This window comes from Malaya genurostris, chromosome 1, assembly GCF_030247185.1.
Source record: "Malaya genurostris strain Urasoe2022 chromosome 1, Malgen_1.1, whole genome shotgun sequence".
In the NCBI taxonomy this organism is placed as follows: domain Eukaryota; kingdom Metazoa; phylum Arthropoda; class Insecta; order Diptera; family Culicidae; genus Malaya; species Malaya genurostris.
In genome coordinates, this window is record NC_080570.1 from 150,322,125 (window position 1) to 150,337,571 (window position 15,447).

The 15,447-nt window shown below is 40.6% G+C and overlaps 1 protein-coding gene across 12 annotated transcripts in view; it reads left to right on the forward strand.

Annotated features, from left to right (window-relative positions):
• LOC131426183 (disintegrin and metalloproteinase domain-containing protein 33) overlaps window positions 1–15,447 on the forward strand; it is a 1,149,595-nt gene that overhangs the window by 704,738 nt on the left and 429,410 nt on the right. For 11 of the 12 annotated variants that reach the window (XM_058588702.1, XM_058588703.1, XM_058588711.1 and 8 more), the window contains exon 4: window positions 13,061–13,209. In XM_058588702.1, coding sequence (XP_058444685.1) covers window positions 13,061–13,209 — 149 coding nt within the window. Of the gene's footprint in view, window positions 1–13,060; window positions 13,210–13,231; window positions 13,429–15,447 lie in introns of those variants that run through there. The other variant, XM_058588709.1, reaches the window with a different exon arrangement.

Consider the following 15,447-nt stretch of genomic DNA (forward strand, 5'->3'; position numbering starts at 1 on the left):
AAGACTTGACTAGATTGGACTAGACTGGACTAGTCTTCTGGACAAGACTTCTGGACTAAACTTGACTAGACTGGACTTCTGGACTAGACTTTTGAACTAGACCTCTGAACTAGACTTCTAGACTAGATTTCTGGATTAAACATGACTAGACTGCACTAAACTTGACCAGAAAAGGCTTATGGACCAAACTTCTGGACTAGATTTCTGAACTAGACTAGACTTGACTAGACACGACTAGACAGAACTGGACTAAACTGGACTTCATAGGATTTGAAATCGAAGCATTCTTACATATTCCACTTCTAGTCAGTAAAGCTTTGACCTAACTCAGTCGAAGAACCGTTTTTCGCTTTAATAGATCGACTACTGTTCTGTACAATTCCATTTGTGGCTACTCGCATTGATCTTTGTTCTTTGGGGTCATCATTTGTTCGGTACACTTTCAATCAATGAACCCATTCATGAACATATGTTCCAAACATTTTGTGTAATTCAGCTGCCGATTGAAATGATAACAGAGGAATCCTTATACGGTATCGAAATTCGTGGTCTGAGGGATTCCTGGGCAGATCGAAGTGTGATCATTATACCAAAATGAGTAAAAATTTAACTCTTTTCGATAACTTTCTTGTGACACCAACTGTATAGAATAGCATGCTTTTTGCGACTCGTTTTCGACTCATCAGAGCATTAGCAGTTTGTTCTGAACTAGCAATGTCATCTCGCGGTTCAACAAAAACCGCTGAGCAGCCGTAAAGTTAATGCTATTTGCAAAACAATATTATACACCGATGGGAGACGTTCTTACTAACATAAACTGCTAATGCACTGATGAGTTGAAGACGAAACGTAAAAAAGGTGAAATTAGACATATAGATAAACAACAATAACTGTATAAAACGATAGAAAACGATTTCGAATATGCGGTAAACCTCTATTTTTGTTTTGGTTGACTTTATCTAAATTTCAACCTTTCAAAAGCCAGTTTTAGTTTTTCAAGCCCCTTAAACTAACAAATCTCACCCTCGTAAAATCCAGTTCAACTGAATCTCAAACAAATCGGATACGGTCACGAAATCAAATAACATTGTTGTTTTGAACTTCCCGGCGATCGACAGGACGATAGACGACCCAGTCGTCACCAGCTCGAATCATGTAACATTCCTTCGGGTGAGGTTCAAGCAAAACACCACAAGTGTCATTCATGCCATCCGCAGGCTCCCAACACCGACACCGAAACCGAAACAAAATGGGAATCCTTTTTCATTGTCGTCGGGTTCGGTGAGTAAGGTACAGCCCAAAATCATAGACGTTATTTCGATGGTAACCAAAATACGTCGAAGGCAAAAAGCATCGTTTGTGTGTGACCTACCCGGGAGGATGATTCCTACGTTCCGTAGGTTCCGGCATAGATGTTTTAATTTTGTCGTCTGTAGCTATTTATTTTTCTTGTTCCTACCGTTGCCAGTTGAAAGCGAAACGATTAAAGGTCTGCTACCGAATTTAAGCATTGTCGAAACGTACAGAATGCAGTGGTTTATGTTTAAAGGATCTTTTTTCCATTTGTTTGACAACAGTGAAGGGTATAAAGGTTTGGATTTTTGTGTTTATCACTTGAAGCCAACCTTCTGGTGGGGAAGCTTTTTATCGGTACTTAACGAAAAAAAAAGAATGGAAAAAGACTAATAAATGAAATAGCAGAAATGAAAAATTTCGAAAAAAAATTCCTATGAAACAGAATTGAAACTCATGACTTTTCCTATTAGGAGAAATCGTTTTTGCCAATGCAACTACTCTGCGATTTTTTATACAGTTTTTTTTTTGAAAACTTTCGAAGCTTTATAGTTTTTCTAAGATTATTTTTATACTGAATTTAGTCCAGAAGTCTAGTCTAGAAGCCCTGTCCAGAAGTCTAGTCCAGAAGACTAGTCCAGAAAACTAGTCCAGAAGTTTAGTCCAGAAATCTTTTCCAAAAGTTTAGTCCAGAAGTCTTGTCCAAAAGTCTAGTCCAGAAGTTTTATCCCGAAGTTTAGTCCAGAAGGCTAGTCCAGAAAACTAATCTAGAAATCTGGTCCAGAAGTCTAGTCTAGAAATCTAGTCCAGAAGTCCAGTCCAAAAATCCAGTCCAGAAGTCCAGTCCAGAAATCCAGTTCAGAAGTACAGTCAAGAAGTCTAGCCCAGAAGTCTAGTCCAGAAGTCTAGTCCAGAAGTCTAGTCCAGAAGTCTTCTCCAGAAGTTTAGTCCAGAAGTCTTGTGCAGAATTCTTGTTCAGAAGTTTAGTCAAGAAGTTTTGTCCCGAAGTCTAGTCCAGAAGACTAGTCCAGAAATCTGGTTCAGAAGTCTAGTCTAGAAGTCTAGTTCAGAAGTCCAGTCCAGAAATCCAGTCCAGTCCAGAAGTCCAGTCAAGAAGTCTAGTCCAGAAGTCTTGTGCAGAATTCTTGTTCAGAAGTTTTATCCCGAAGTTTAGTCCAGAAGGCTAGTCCAGAAAACTAATCTAGAAATCTGGTCCAGAAGTCTAGTCTAGAAATCTAGTCCAGAAATCTTTTCCAAAAGTTTAGTCCAGAAGTCTTGTCCAAAAGTCTAGTCCAGAAGTTTTATCCCGAAGTTTAGTCCAGAAGGCTAGTCCAGAAAACTAATCTAGAAATCTGGTCCAGAAGTCTAGTCTAGAAATCTAGTCCAGAAGTCCAGTCCAAAAATCCAGTCCAGAAGTCCAGTCCAGAAATCCAGTTCAGAAGTACAGTCAAGAAGTCTAGTCCAGAAGTCTAGTCCAGAAGTCTAGTCCAGAAGTCTACTCCAGAAGTCTTCTCCAGAAGTTTAGTCCAGAAGTCTTGTGCAGAATTCTTGTTCAGAAGTTTAGTCAAGAAGTTTTGTCCCGAAGTCTAGTCCAGAAGACTAGTCCAGAAATCTGGTTCAGAAGTCTAGTCTAGAAGTCTAGTTCAGAAGTCCAGTCCAGAAATCCAGTCCAGTCCAGAAGTCCAGTCAAGAAGTCTAGTCCAGAAGTCTTGTGCAGAATTCTTGTTCAGAAGTTTAGTCCAGAAGTTTTGTCCAGAAGTCTAGTCCAGAAGTCTTTACTGGAAGTTTAGTCCAGAAGTCTTGTACAGAAGTTTTTACTAGGAGTCTACTCCAGAAGTCTTGTCCAAAAGTCTAGTCCAGAAGTTTTGTCCCGATGTGTAGTCCAGAAGACTAGTCCAGAAAACTAGTCCAGAAATCTGGTCCAGAAGTCTAGTCTAGAAATCTAGTCCAGAAATTCAGTCCAGAAATCCAGTCCAGAAGTCTAGTCAAGAAGCCTAGTCCAGAAATCCAGTCCAGAAGTCCAGTCCAGGAATTCAGTCTAGAAATCCAGTCCAGAAGTCCAGTCCAGGGTTCCAGTAAAGAAATCCAGTCCAGAAGTCCAGTCAAGAAGTCCAGTCAAGAAGCCTAGTCCAGAAGTCTAGTCCAGAAGTTTAGTCCAGAAGTCTTGTGCAGAATTCTTGTCCAGAAGTCTAGTCCAGAAGTTTTGTCCCGAAGTCTAGTCCAGAAGACTAGTCAAGAAAACTAGTCCAGAAATCTGGTCCAGAAGTCTAGTCCAGAAGTCTAGTCCAGAAGTCTAGTCCAGAAGTCTAGTCTAGAAGTCTAGTCCAGAAGTTTAGTCCAGAAGTTTTGTCCAGAAGTCTAGTCCAGAAGTCTAGTCCAGAAGTCTTTTCCAGAAGTTTAGTCCAGAAGTCTTGTACAGAAGTTTTTACTAGGAGTCTAGTCCAGAAGTCTTGTCCAAAAGTCTAGTCCAGAAGTTTATCCCGAAGTCTAGTACAGAAGACTAGTCCAGAAAACTAGTCCAGAAATCTGGTCCAGAAGTCTAGTCTATAAGTCTAGTCCAGAATTCTAGTCCAGAAGTCTAGTCTAGAAGCCTAGTCCAGAAATCTAGTTCAAAAGTCTAGTCCAGATGTTTTGTCCCGAAGTCTAGTCCAGAAGTCTAGTCCAGAAGTCTTTACTGGAAGTTTAGTCCAGAAGTCTTGTACAGAAGTTTTTACTAGGAGTCTACTCCAGAAGTCTTGTCCAAAAGTCTAGTCCAGAAGTTTTGTCCCGATCTGTAGTCCAGAAGACTAGTCCAGAAAACTAGTCCAGAAATCTGGTCCAGAAGTATAGTCTAGAAATCTAGTCCAGAAATTCAGTCCAGAAATCCAGTCCAGAAGTCTAGTCTAGAAGCCTAGTCCAGAAATCCAGTCCAGAAGTCCAGTCCAGAATTCCAGTCCAGAAGTCCAGTCCAGGAATTCAGTCTAGAAATCCAGTCCAGAAGTCCAGTCCAGGATTCCAGTAAAGAAATCCAGTCCAGAAGTCCAGTCAAGAAGTCCAGTCAAGAAGTCTAGTCCAGAAGTCTAGTCCAGAAGTTTAGTCCAGAAGTCTTGTGCAGAATTCTTGTCCAGAAGTCTAGTCCAGAAGTTTTGTCCCGAAGTCTAGTCCAGAAGACTAGTCAAGAAAACTAGTCCAGAAATCTGGTCCAGAAGTCTAGTCCAGAAGTCTAGTCTAGAAGTCTAGTCCAGAAGTTTAGTCCAGAAGTTTTGTCCAGAAGTCTAGTCCAGAAGTCTAGTCCAGAAGTCTTTTCCAGAAGTTTAGTCCAGAAGTCTCGTACAGAAGTTCTTAGTAGGAATCTAGTCCAGAAGTCTTGTCCAAAAGTCTAGTCCAGAAGTCTTTTCCAGAAGTTTAGTCCAGAAGTCTTGTACAGAAGTTCTTAGTAGGAATCTAGTCCAGAAGTCTTGTCCAAAAGTCTAGTCCAGAAGTCTTTTCCAGAAGTTTAGTCCAGAAGTCTTGTACAGAAGTTCTTAGTAGGAATCTAGTCCAGAAGTCTTGTCCGAAAGTCTAGTCCAGAAGTCTTTTCCAGAAGTTTAGTCCAGAAGTCTTGTACAGAAGTTCTTAGTAGGAATCTAGTCCAGAAGTCTTGTCCAGAAATTTAGTCCAGAAGTTTTGTCCCGAAGTCTAGTCCAGAAGACTAGTCAAGAAAACTAGTCCAGAAATCTGGTCCAGAAGTCCAGTCCAAAAATCCAGTCCAGAAGTCCAGTCCAGAAATCCAGTCCAGAAGTACAGTCAAGAAGTCTAGTCCAGAAGTACAGTCAAGAAGTCTAGTCCAGAAGTTTTGTCCCGAAGTCTAGTCCAGAAGACTAGTCAAGAAAACTAGTCCAGAAATCTGGTCCAGAAGTCCAGTCCAAAAATCCAGTCCAGAAGTCCAGTCCAGAAATCCAGTCCAGAAGTACAGTCAAGAAGTCTAGTCCAGAAGTCTAGTCCAGAAGTCTAGTCCAGAAGTCTTTTCCAGAAGTTTAGTCCAGAAGTCTTGTACAGAAGTTTTTACTAGGAATCTAGTCCAGAAGTCTTGTCCAAAAGTCTAGTCCAGAAGTTTTGTCCCGAAGTATAGTCCAGAAGACTAGTCCAGAAAACTAGTCCAGAAATCTGGGCCAGAAGTCTAGTTTAGAAGTCCAGTCAAGAAGTCTAGTCCAGAAGTCTAGTCCAGAAATCCAGTCCAGATGTCTAGTCCAGAAGTCTAGTCCAGAAGTTTTGTCCTGAAGTATAATCCAGAAGACTAGCCCAGAAAACTAGTCCAGAAATGTGGTCCAGAAGTCTAGTCCAGAAGTCTAGTCCAGAAGTCCAGTCCAGAAGTCCAGTCCAGAAATCCAGTCCAGAATTCCAGTCCAGAAGTCCAGTCCAGGAATTCAGTCTAGAAATCCAGTCCAGAAGTCCAGTCCAGGATTCCAGTAAAGAAATCCAGTCCAGAAGTCCAGTCAAGAAGTCCAGTCAAGAAGTCTAGTCCAGAAGTCTAGTCCAGAAGTTTAGTCCAGAAGTCTTGTGCAGAATTCTTGTCCAGAAGTCTAGTCCAGAAGTTTTGTCCCGAAGTCTAGTCCAGAAGACTAGTCAAGAAAACTAGTCCAGAAATCTGGTCCAGAAGTCTAGTCCAGAAGTCTAGTCTAGAAGTCTAGTCCAGAAGTTTAGTCCAGAAGTTTTGTCCAGAAGTCTAGTCCAGAAGTCTAGTCCAGAAGTCTTTTCCAGAAGTTTAGTCCAGAAGTCTCGTACAGAAGTTCTTAGTAGGAATCTAGTCCAGAAGTCTTGTCCAAAAGTCTAGTCCAGAAGTCTTTTCCAGAAGTTTAGTCCAGAAGTCTTGTACAGAAGTTCTTAGTAGGAATCTAGTCCAGAAGTCTTGTCCAAAAGTCTAGTCCAGAAGTCTTTTCCAGAAGTTTAGTCCAGAAGTCTTGTACAGAAGTTCTTAGTAGGAATCTAGTCCAGAAGTCTTGTCCGAAAGTCTAGTCCAGAAGTCTTTTCCAGAAGTTTAGTCCAGAAGTCTTGTACAGAAGTTCTTAGTAGGAATCTAGTCCAGAAGTCTTGTCCAGAAATTTAGTCCAGAAGTTTTGTCCCGAAGTCTAGTCCAGAAGACTAGTCAAGAAAACTAGTCCAGAAATCTGGTCCAGAAGTCCAGTCCAAAAATCCAGTCCAGAAGTCCAGTCCAGAAATCCAGTCCAGAAGTACAGTCAAGAAGTCTAGTCCAGAAGTACAGTCAAGAAGTCTAGTCCAGAAGTTTTGTCCCGAAGTCTAGTCCAGAAGACTAGTCAAGAAAACTAGTCCAGAAATCTGGTCCAGAAGTCCAGTCCAAAAATCCAGTCCAGAAGTCCAGTCCAGAAATCCAGTCCAGAAGTACAGTCAAGAAGTCTAGTCCAGAAGTCTAGTCCAGAAGTCTAGTCCAGAAGTCTTTTCCAGAAGTTTAGTCCAGAAGTCTTGTACAGAAGTTTTTACTAGGAATCTAGTCCAGAAGTCTTGTCCAAAAGTCTAGTCCAGAAGTTTTGTCCCGAAGTATAGTCCAGAAGACTAGTCCAGAAAACTAGTCCAGAAATCTGGGCCAGAAGTCTAGTTTAGAAGTCCAGTCAAGAAGTCTAGTCCAGAAGTCTAGTCCAGAAATCCAGTCCAGATGTCTAGTCCAGAAGTCTAGTCCAGAAGTTTTGTCCTGAAGTATAATCCAGAAGACTAGCCCAGAAAACTAGTCCAGAAATGTGGTCCAGAAGTCTAGTCCAGAAATCTAGTCTAGAAGTCTAGTCCAGAAGTCCAGTCCAGAAATCCAGTCCAGATGTCTAGTCCAGAAGTCTAGTCCAGAAGTTTAGTCCAGAAGTCATGTGCAGAATTATTGTCCAGAAGTCTTCTACAGAAGTTTTTACTAGAAGTCTAGTCCAGAAATCTTGTTCAAAAGTCTAGTTCAGAAGTTTTGTCCCGAAGTCTAGTCCAGAAGGCTAGTCCAGAAGGCTAGTCCAGAAAACTAGTCCAGAAGTCTAGTCCAGAAATCCAGCGCAAAAACTTAGTCCAGAAATCTAGTCTAGAAGTCTAGTCCAGAAGTCCAGTCCAGAAGTCCAGTCCAGAAGTCCAGTCAAGAAGTCTAGTTCAGAGGTCTGGTCCAGATGTCTAGTACAGTCATGCCAAGTCTAGTCCATGTGAAAGGGTTCCTCTAGAAGTGCCAACACACATAATAACTAGTGCACGATTTACAGCAGCTATCGAGATTTGAGCAATTAATCAGATTTGATTGATTTCGGATCAGCTTTCAAAATTGCGTTTTTGTTTTCGTCATTTGAAACTAAGGCTAGAAATTTTATAGTACTCCTCCGCCAATGAATCCGAAACCGTAAGTTGGATTCGTTTGAAAATTAATAGCAATTTATGAGACCATAAACCATTGATTTGAATCTAAGTTTGTAAAAATCGGTGGAACTATCGCCGAGAAACCGAGGCAAGTTCCGATTTTTTTTTAATTTTTGACCACTATTTCTGGCACTTTCGGAAACACGTTCTTTACATGGTCATTGTAATGCCTGTTGGAAATTACTCTTACTCTTCTTAGAGTTTTCATTCACTTCTTCCGGTACTCCCGAAACCGGAAACCGACATTGCCGGGTTTGAGTTTGTTTAGTAAGAAACTAAGAAAGTCTGCAACCTAGAAGATTTTGAAAAATCCGCTGCTTTTTGCGAGGTTTTATAAGTAAAATAAGAAAAGAATAGGAATTAAAATTTCTGCACTTATCAACCCGTAACTCCAGAACCGATAGTCAGATCTTAATACAATTCGACAATATTCTAAGCCTTTGATTTTTGTTGTTGATACTTTTTATGTTGTAAAAATCCATCTTGCAGCCATTTCCGAGGAAAGTAAGTGCTTATATTGCTCTAGTCTCAAGTTCTTATTTCGTTGAAATCGTTGTGATCCGACTTCTTGTTCCGGAATTATATCACCCTGAGCTGAAAAAAATGAAAATTATTTCCCAAAACCGATAAATCTAATTCTGTTGAACGCTACCCAGATCCATCGGTTCTGGGGTTCTGAAATTACAGGGTGTTTGAATTCAGGTTCCGGATTTACAGAGTGTTTGAAATTTTAAATCAATTCTTAGCCAATCCTCGAACGCAGATTCGTCATGGACTTCGGCCGAACAAAAAAAAACCTTTCAATTTGGATAACAGTTGGCGTTAGTTTACTTTTGAAAGTGGTGTCGCCAAAATGTCACACCAATATTGGGATTTGTTTTTTTTTTATTTTTTCTGAAGGTCCTTTCACAAATAAATTGCATACCGTTCGGACGCGGAGAAGAGTCGTACTCACCGATGGCTCACCGATGGGCCAGGCCAGTCCAGCTCCAGGAGCCGACTGTTGTAATTGAAATCGTAATTAAATTAATTAATTATTAATTTCATTTACTGCAAATCGTCCGAATGAGTTATGTTCGGATTGTAGTGGTTGGGCTCGCAAACTGCCATCCTGGAACAACGGAACAACGAGACAACCTGAACGTTCCACCACTGCCGAAGTCCGCTGAAATTTGCATTAATTACATTAAATCGTCCATGCGATATTGAAATTTTGCGGAACTACTGCCCATAGCAGTCGGATAAATTAAAGCACTCATTTGATTATGCGTTCGTTAGTTTACAAATTGAATTTGGTTTATTTGTAGATCATGGGTTCTTTTTTTTTTTTGGTTGGTTGTTGTCTTTTTCTGCACGCTTGGTCTCATTTTATTTACGTAGATAACAGAATTTATTACCTTTTCGGGAAATATTGATTCATATCAGAAAAACAAATGTATTATTTATTCGCCCATATCCGGATAGTTTAAACTTCCGGGATCGAAGGGGCATCTAAAAATAGACCGTCGTTTGAAGTTCGTTCGAAGGATGGGCAAAATGTCAGACACAATCATTACCGGTGCGCGTTCCCATTTTAGCTGGCCCGGGCACTTACTGTGAAGCTGTTTCAAATCGAATTTCCACAAATTGAGCACACGGGCGCGCTGATTTCACGACTGCTTACTCAATTTTTTCTTCTAATGACTCCCGTTTCAACATTGTTAGCAAAATTAGATTCGAACGAAAGCCAGGTGGCAGGTGGGAGAAATTCCGAGAGACACCGGTATTCCATAATGAACACACAGTCTTTGGTACAGCGAGTGCGAGTGCAAAGGCATGTCCCGGAACTGGGAAACACTTCTACCCAGACACGAGGACCGTTAGCACAATTGCTGCCCGATTCGGCTGCCACATTCGACAACGACGACGACGCGCTCGTAGATGCTAATGACGGGTTGGGCTGCTACCAGTCCGGAACCGACCCGGACTAGACTCGACGGGTGACGAAGGAATAAAACCAATCTAGACAAAGATCTAATGAGCCCTGATGAGCCCGTGCAGAGCTGTTTGCTGTTTTTATTTCGAGCCTCCATCCATCCAATTCCTCTTGCTTGTTCCTTGCTGTCTACACAGACTTGATGATGTTGACGTGGAGATGGGTTGAAGGCAAACCCAATTACACCCAATCAATATCTTGTATCGTCGTCGTCTTGTTCTTTGGGGGATGGCAGGTGTCGGAAAATTAGTTGCGTGTTTTCCATAAAAGGATCGCCAGTTGGTTTAGGGTTGCTCCGTTGGAATTGGTATCAATTAGGGCATGGTCGTAGAGTGATTGGTTCAGTGCTCTTCACTGTACTCCGAACAACACCAACAAATTACCAAATTTGAATATTTTCCTCTATTTTTCTGTTTTATTCCGAAAAGAAATAAGTAAAAATTCTAGTTATCATGCGTCCGATGGATGATTAAAAATTCCTTAGTCGAATTGAGAAGCCTCACGACATCGAGTAAGAAAATTTATGAAATTCTCGAAAAACCAAAGACGTAGTCCTACGTCAAAAATCTTTCTCTATACAACGGTATTGTTTCTTACGAACCTTTTTTTCGTCACTATTAAGTAGTGGTAAGATGCTAAATCGTCCCAAAAAAAAGAATATGTTTTGAGAAAGTTGCTTCAGAAGCGACAATAGGCCTTTTAAATAAGCACTATTTCACTTAGATTTCGCTGCCAATGTTCCCAGGTTTAGAGACGAATGGTTGGCTAATTTTACAGTGCAGCTTCATAGTGCTTATTACCGCATTTATTCTTTGTAAATTTATCGTCAACAAGTCCTGCCTCAGAAGTACTGGGATTGATTGGGACGGATGTAGAGGAAGCAAAGTTGTTCTTGAGTGATGATATCTTCGTATCTAGTTTTCACCATCGTAGTGAAAAGCATTATCACAATTGACATGTAGCCAGCTGACGTTCGTAAGTTACAAGCGGTTTATATGGAATGATTCTATCCTGACCGAAAGTCACCTAAGAAGGTATACCCTTCTTTAAACGCTTGAGTAACGAACATACGCCATTCAGAATACTGGGTCCAAAGGTCTGAGGTATAGATTTTCGAATTAATTTATCGTTGGCGACTTAAGGAAGATGATAACATCATAAAGGGTAGATGTAACGTAACCGACAACACACATTTTTCCCACCATACAATTTTCTTCAAGGCGGCATCGACTTTAACAAATCTAGGCTCGTTTGAAAGGTAAGCGGGTCATTTGACCGAAAATCGTTTCGCCGAAAGGGTCATTTCGCCGAATGTAGTTTCGCAGAAAGGGTGATTTCACCGAAATGGGTCATTTGATCGAAATGGTCATTTCACAGAAAGAGTTATTTGTAGAAAGGGTGATTTCGTCGAAAGGATCATTTCACCGAAAGGGTGGTTTCACCGAAAAGGTCATTTCACCGAAAGGGTCATTTCGCCGAATGTTGTTTCGCAGAAAGGATGATTTTACCGAAAAGGGTCATTTAACGAAATGGTCATTTCACAGATAGGGAATTATTTTGCAGAAAGGGTCATTTCGCCGAAAAGGACATTTCACCGAAAGGGTCATTTCGCCGAATGCAGTCCCGCAGGAAGGATGATTTCACCGAAAAGGTTCATTTTATCGAAACGTTCATTTCACAGAGAGGGAAGGCTGAAGATCAACCTATAAACTCTAAAAATCAGTGCATATGTTATTACAAAAAGGAAATTTAATGAGGAAGGAAACGTTTGAAGTTTGTAAAACAATCCGATATTTGTAAAAAAAAGTTTTAGAAGGAAAACCGACAGACAAGGTCTGAACAATGGTTCATTCTATAATACAATCTAGCACCACTGCTTCTAGTGATCGTAATGTGATTTGACTTTGTTATGCTTTTACGGTTGGTCTGAGTTATTCCATGTCTTCACGACAGATACTCAGCTTAATATGAAGATTCTTTTTAAGTAACAAGCCATGTTCCAAAACTCACTGTAAAGATACAAAAAAGTAATGTAAATTTGTTTTTGCTGGCATAAAATAGCATCGTCCATATATTCTAAACTATATGAGATAGAGAGTTTATGTCTTCAGAAAAGTTATTGGATTTGAGTTTATCGAGACACGGAATAGTAAAGTACTTTCGCTCTATTATTTATAACCGATCTTGAGCCCCATATTGCGGTGCGTCCTGCCAACAGGTGTTCTGTACCGAATTTCAATTACAGTCAGCACGTAACGGAACCAGGCACTCTATCATTCGACACGAAAAAAAAACGAACACACAAAACGTTCGGCATTTCGGAATCTTCAAGACGCACCGAAAAAATGAAAGTAAAAAGAAAACAAAGAAATACGACTCAGCACCCTTCGATAAAAAGAATAGAAAAAACCTTCCGAGTGAAAAAAGAGAGAGAGAAAAAATAAACGAGCCGGGTTCCTGCGAGAGAACACGCAACCCGGTCATCAGAAATTCAATCCCCGCTGAATAATTGAAGCCACAGGTAGCAAATTGGTCCGCACGACGCGGTGCCGGATGCGGTTTGACCACCGCATCCCTGCAGCATCGTTATAAATAAGCGCTTTTTCTTCGGTCATTAACGATATCACCGCACCGAGTTTCCTTAATGTGTTCCATCAAGCGACGGAGCATTGATCGCCCTCCATTTTTTTTCCTTCGATCGACCCGTGAGTTGGCGGTTGGAAGCGGTTCGGAGTTGGTTGGGGTTGCGTTGGTGTGACCGATATCATCATCCCGGCGGAGACAATGACAGCCAACGGTAGCGCCATTTTGTTAAATGGCTTTATCCCCATTTAATTTAATTAGAGTTTTACGAAATGGAAATTAAATTTAAACTTGTCCTCGCTCTCTTTCTCTCTCTCTCTCTCTTGCTCTGCTGCTGGGCTGCGAAATTATGTGACCGGGACGCAGGGTGTTGGAGTTAAACGCACTATCGCGCCAGAGCAGACAAAACGAAGCGGGGCGCGTCAGCGTTTTTTTTGTTTTATCGTTGAACAAACTAAGCAACGTTGGGTTTTGTTGGAAATGAAAATAGACAAACGGGAAAGGTGAACAGCACTGTCCGCCCGTTCGTTACTGGGGAAGGGGGGCGGTGTCGACTACTACATTCCAGCAGCAGAGATGGGCGGAGCAAGCCTAATGGTTTTCTAGTGAGCCAACATGCATCTGCTTTTAAGAGCACTTTGTAACTGTCATGTACACGTCAACGATAAACAATAGCCTTTCCTGTCGGATGATCACAGCCTCTTTGAGGAAAAGTAAAACGAACGAAAAAAAAACAACAGAAAAACTAGCCTGGCGCCCTCTGACGTGGTTACCTGGGAGAGACCCCTCTTCAAATACGGGCCTTTCGGAAATGGATTTTTTCCACGATCTAATGTTTTGTTTTCTTTTCACTTTCAGGTGAAGTGGAGCGTCTACTTAAGGAACACCAGCAGAACCAGGAGCTGGTGGACAAGATCGGTAGCAATTTCTACCAGATTATCTACCCGGTGCAGCTGCGGCACCACGAAAAGATGGGCATCTCGACGCGAGAGGTCGGCGCACCCAAGGTACGCTATCGTTCCAGCTCATCCGCTTCTTCACCATCAACAACAACAACTTCATCATCATCATCCATATATAACCTTATTACCAACACCAATACCCACAACACCACTGCCACACGCACACGTAAATCCTACTCTTACGGGGCCGATAGCAATAGTGGTGGTGGCAGTAGTAGTAGTAGTAGTGCCATGACGAATCACGACGATTACGACCACAGGATGGTATGTGATATTTGTTTCTCGATGGATTGTGTCATGACATGTGTTTGTTCGTTTGTTTTTTTTTCTAGATTGGTTTTGATGTATGAGTTTTGTACAGAATTGCGTTTACTGTTTCTGGTTTTTTTTTTTTTGACGAAGACGGTTACGATGTTCATGGGACACCCCGAACTTCGATCGTTGTAATGAATTTTGTATATACAATTAGGACCTTTCAACGACATTTGAGTTCGTTGAGAGAAATTTCTCTTCATCTTCAGGGCAGAACAACAGCAAATATTTTTAGTCGAATATAAATTTAAGAGTAGTCGTTCTTGTTTTCGACTATTTTCGATGTTTAAATCTACTTGACGAAAAATATTTACTATCGTTTTACCCTGAAGATGAAAGAATATTTCTTCGAAACGTCGGCATTTAACGCGGAATAAATATTTCAATAATAATAAACTTTTAAGATTTTTAAGAATTTGTGGATATTGAAATATTATTGAATTACGAGATTTTCAAATACATTCGCTTAACAAGATAATATTTACTATCGTTTTGCCCTGAAGATGATGGAATATTTTTTCGAAACGTCGGCATTTAACGCAGAATAAATATTTCAATGATAATTAACTTCTAATATTTTTAAGAATTTGTGGACATTGAAATATCATTGAAGTACGAGATTTTCAAATACATTAGCTTAACAAAATAAATCACATGCCAAATATGGTATTAATTTTAATAACATTTTGCTATAACGAACAAAAATCTAATTTTAAACCTTAGAATTTCCGGGCCCGGAGGGACTCAGGGAACCGTAAGAGGTCTTCGACGGACCCCCACGTTTCTAGAGTAATCTTGTTCGTGGAAAATAATGGGTGCTTTTTAGGAGGGAGCTTTGTTTTTTCAATAGGGATTACTCTGCTGTCTGAAAGTTGTTCCGACAGTGTAAAGTGACGTCTCTACTCAGTATTGTTTGGCAAATCATCGTGAATAGCTTAACTCCAGAACAACGTTTCCAAATCGTGGAAATTGCTTTTCAAAATCAGTGTTCAATTAAAACTGTTTACAGCGCCAAATTCCATTCAGTGATGAAGCACATTTTTTGGTTGAATGCATACGTCAACAAGCAAAATTGCCGTAGTTGGAGCAGAGATAATTCACACGCCGTTCAAGAATTTCCGTTGCATCCCGATAAATGTACTGTTTGGTGCGATCTTTGGGCTGGTGAAATCAACGTTCCTTATTACTTCGAAAATGAGGAAGAACGACGCGTTGCTGTGAATGAAAAACGATACAGTACCATGATCAATGAATTTTGGTTGTCAAATCTTCAAAATATGGATGTGGACGAAACGTGGTTTCAACAGGATGGTGCCACATGTCATACTGCGGCCGAAACAATCGACCTATTGAAAGAACATTTCAACGACAACAGACAGACAAATAGTTTTTTTTTGATTGATTTGTTAGTCCTAAAAAGGACCGAATCGTTGTATTTCTTCAATGTTAGACAATGTTAAGTTCATTTTCTTGAACGATGGGATGAGGTCTAAATGTTGAGAAAAAAAGTCGGTGAAGAAGCGCATTTTAGAAATCATGATTTGCGGTATTCACTTTATCTCAGCGCAAAATCATCAGAAGTCTAAAAATTCAAGTAACATTAGTTTTCTAGACCCCTACGCTTTTATAAGACTTTTTTTTGGTGGTTGTTGAAAGTCGAAGCTGTGATTGTCCACGAAAAAAATCACCATTTTGTAGCTGTGAAACCTTCCCAAAGTAGTAAAAAAATGATAAGGAAAACGATAGTTTGAAATTTTTAACACTCCTCCTTTCAGTAATTCCGGATCCCGAAGTTGGACTCTTGAGGCTCCCATTCACCTTCAGTTTTACGGACAGTTTTCCGCCAATCTGAGTGGAAACGGAATTGTTATGTAAATCGTCCGAAATTCTTTACGATTTCTACCGGGATTCTGATTGGAATGCAACAACGACTTCTTTTTGCCCTTGAAACGGAATCCAGTTAGAAATCGT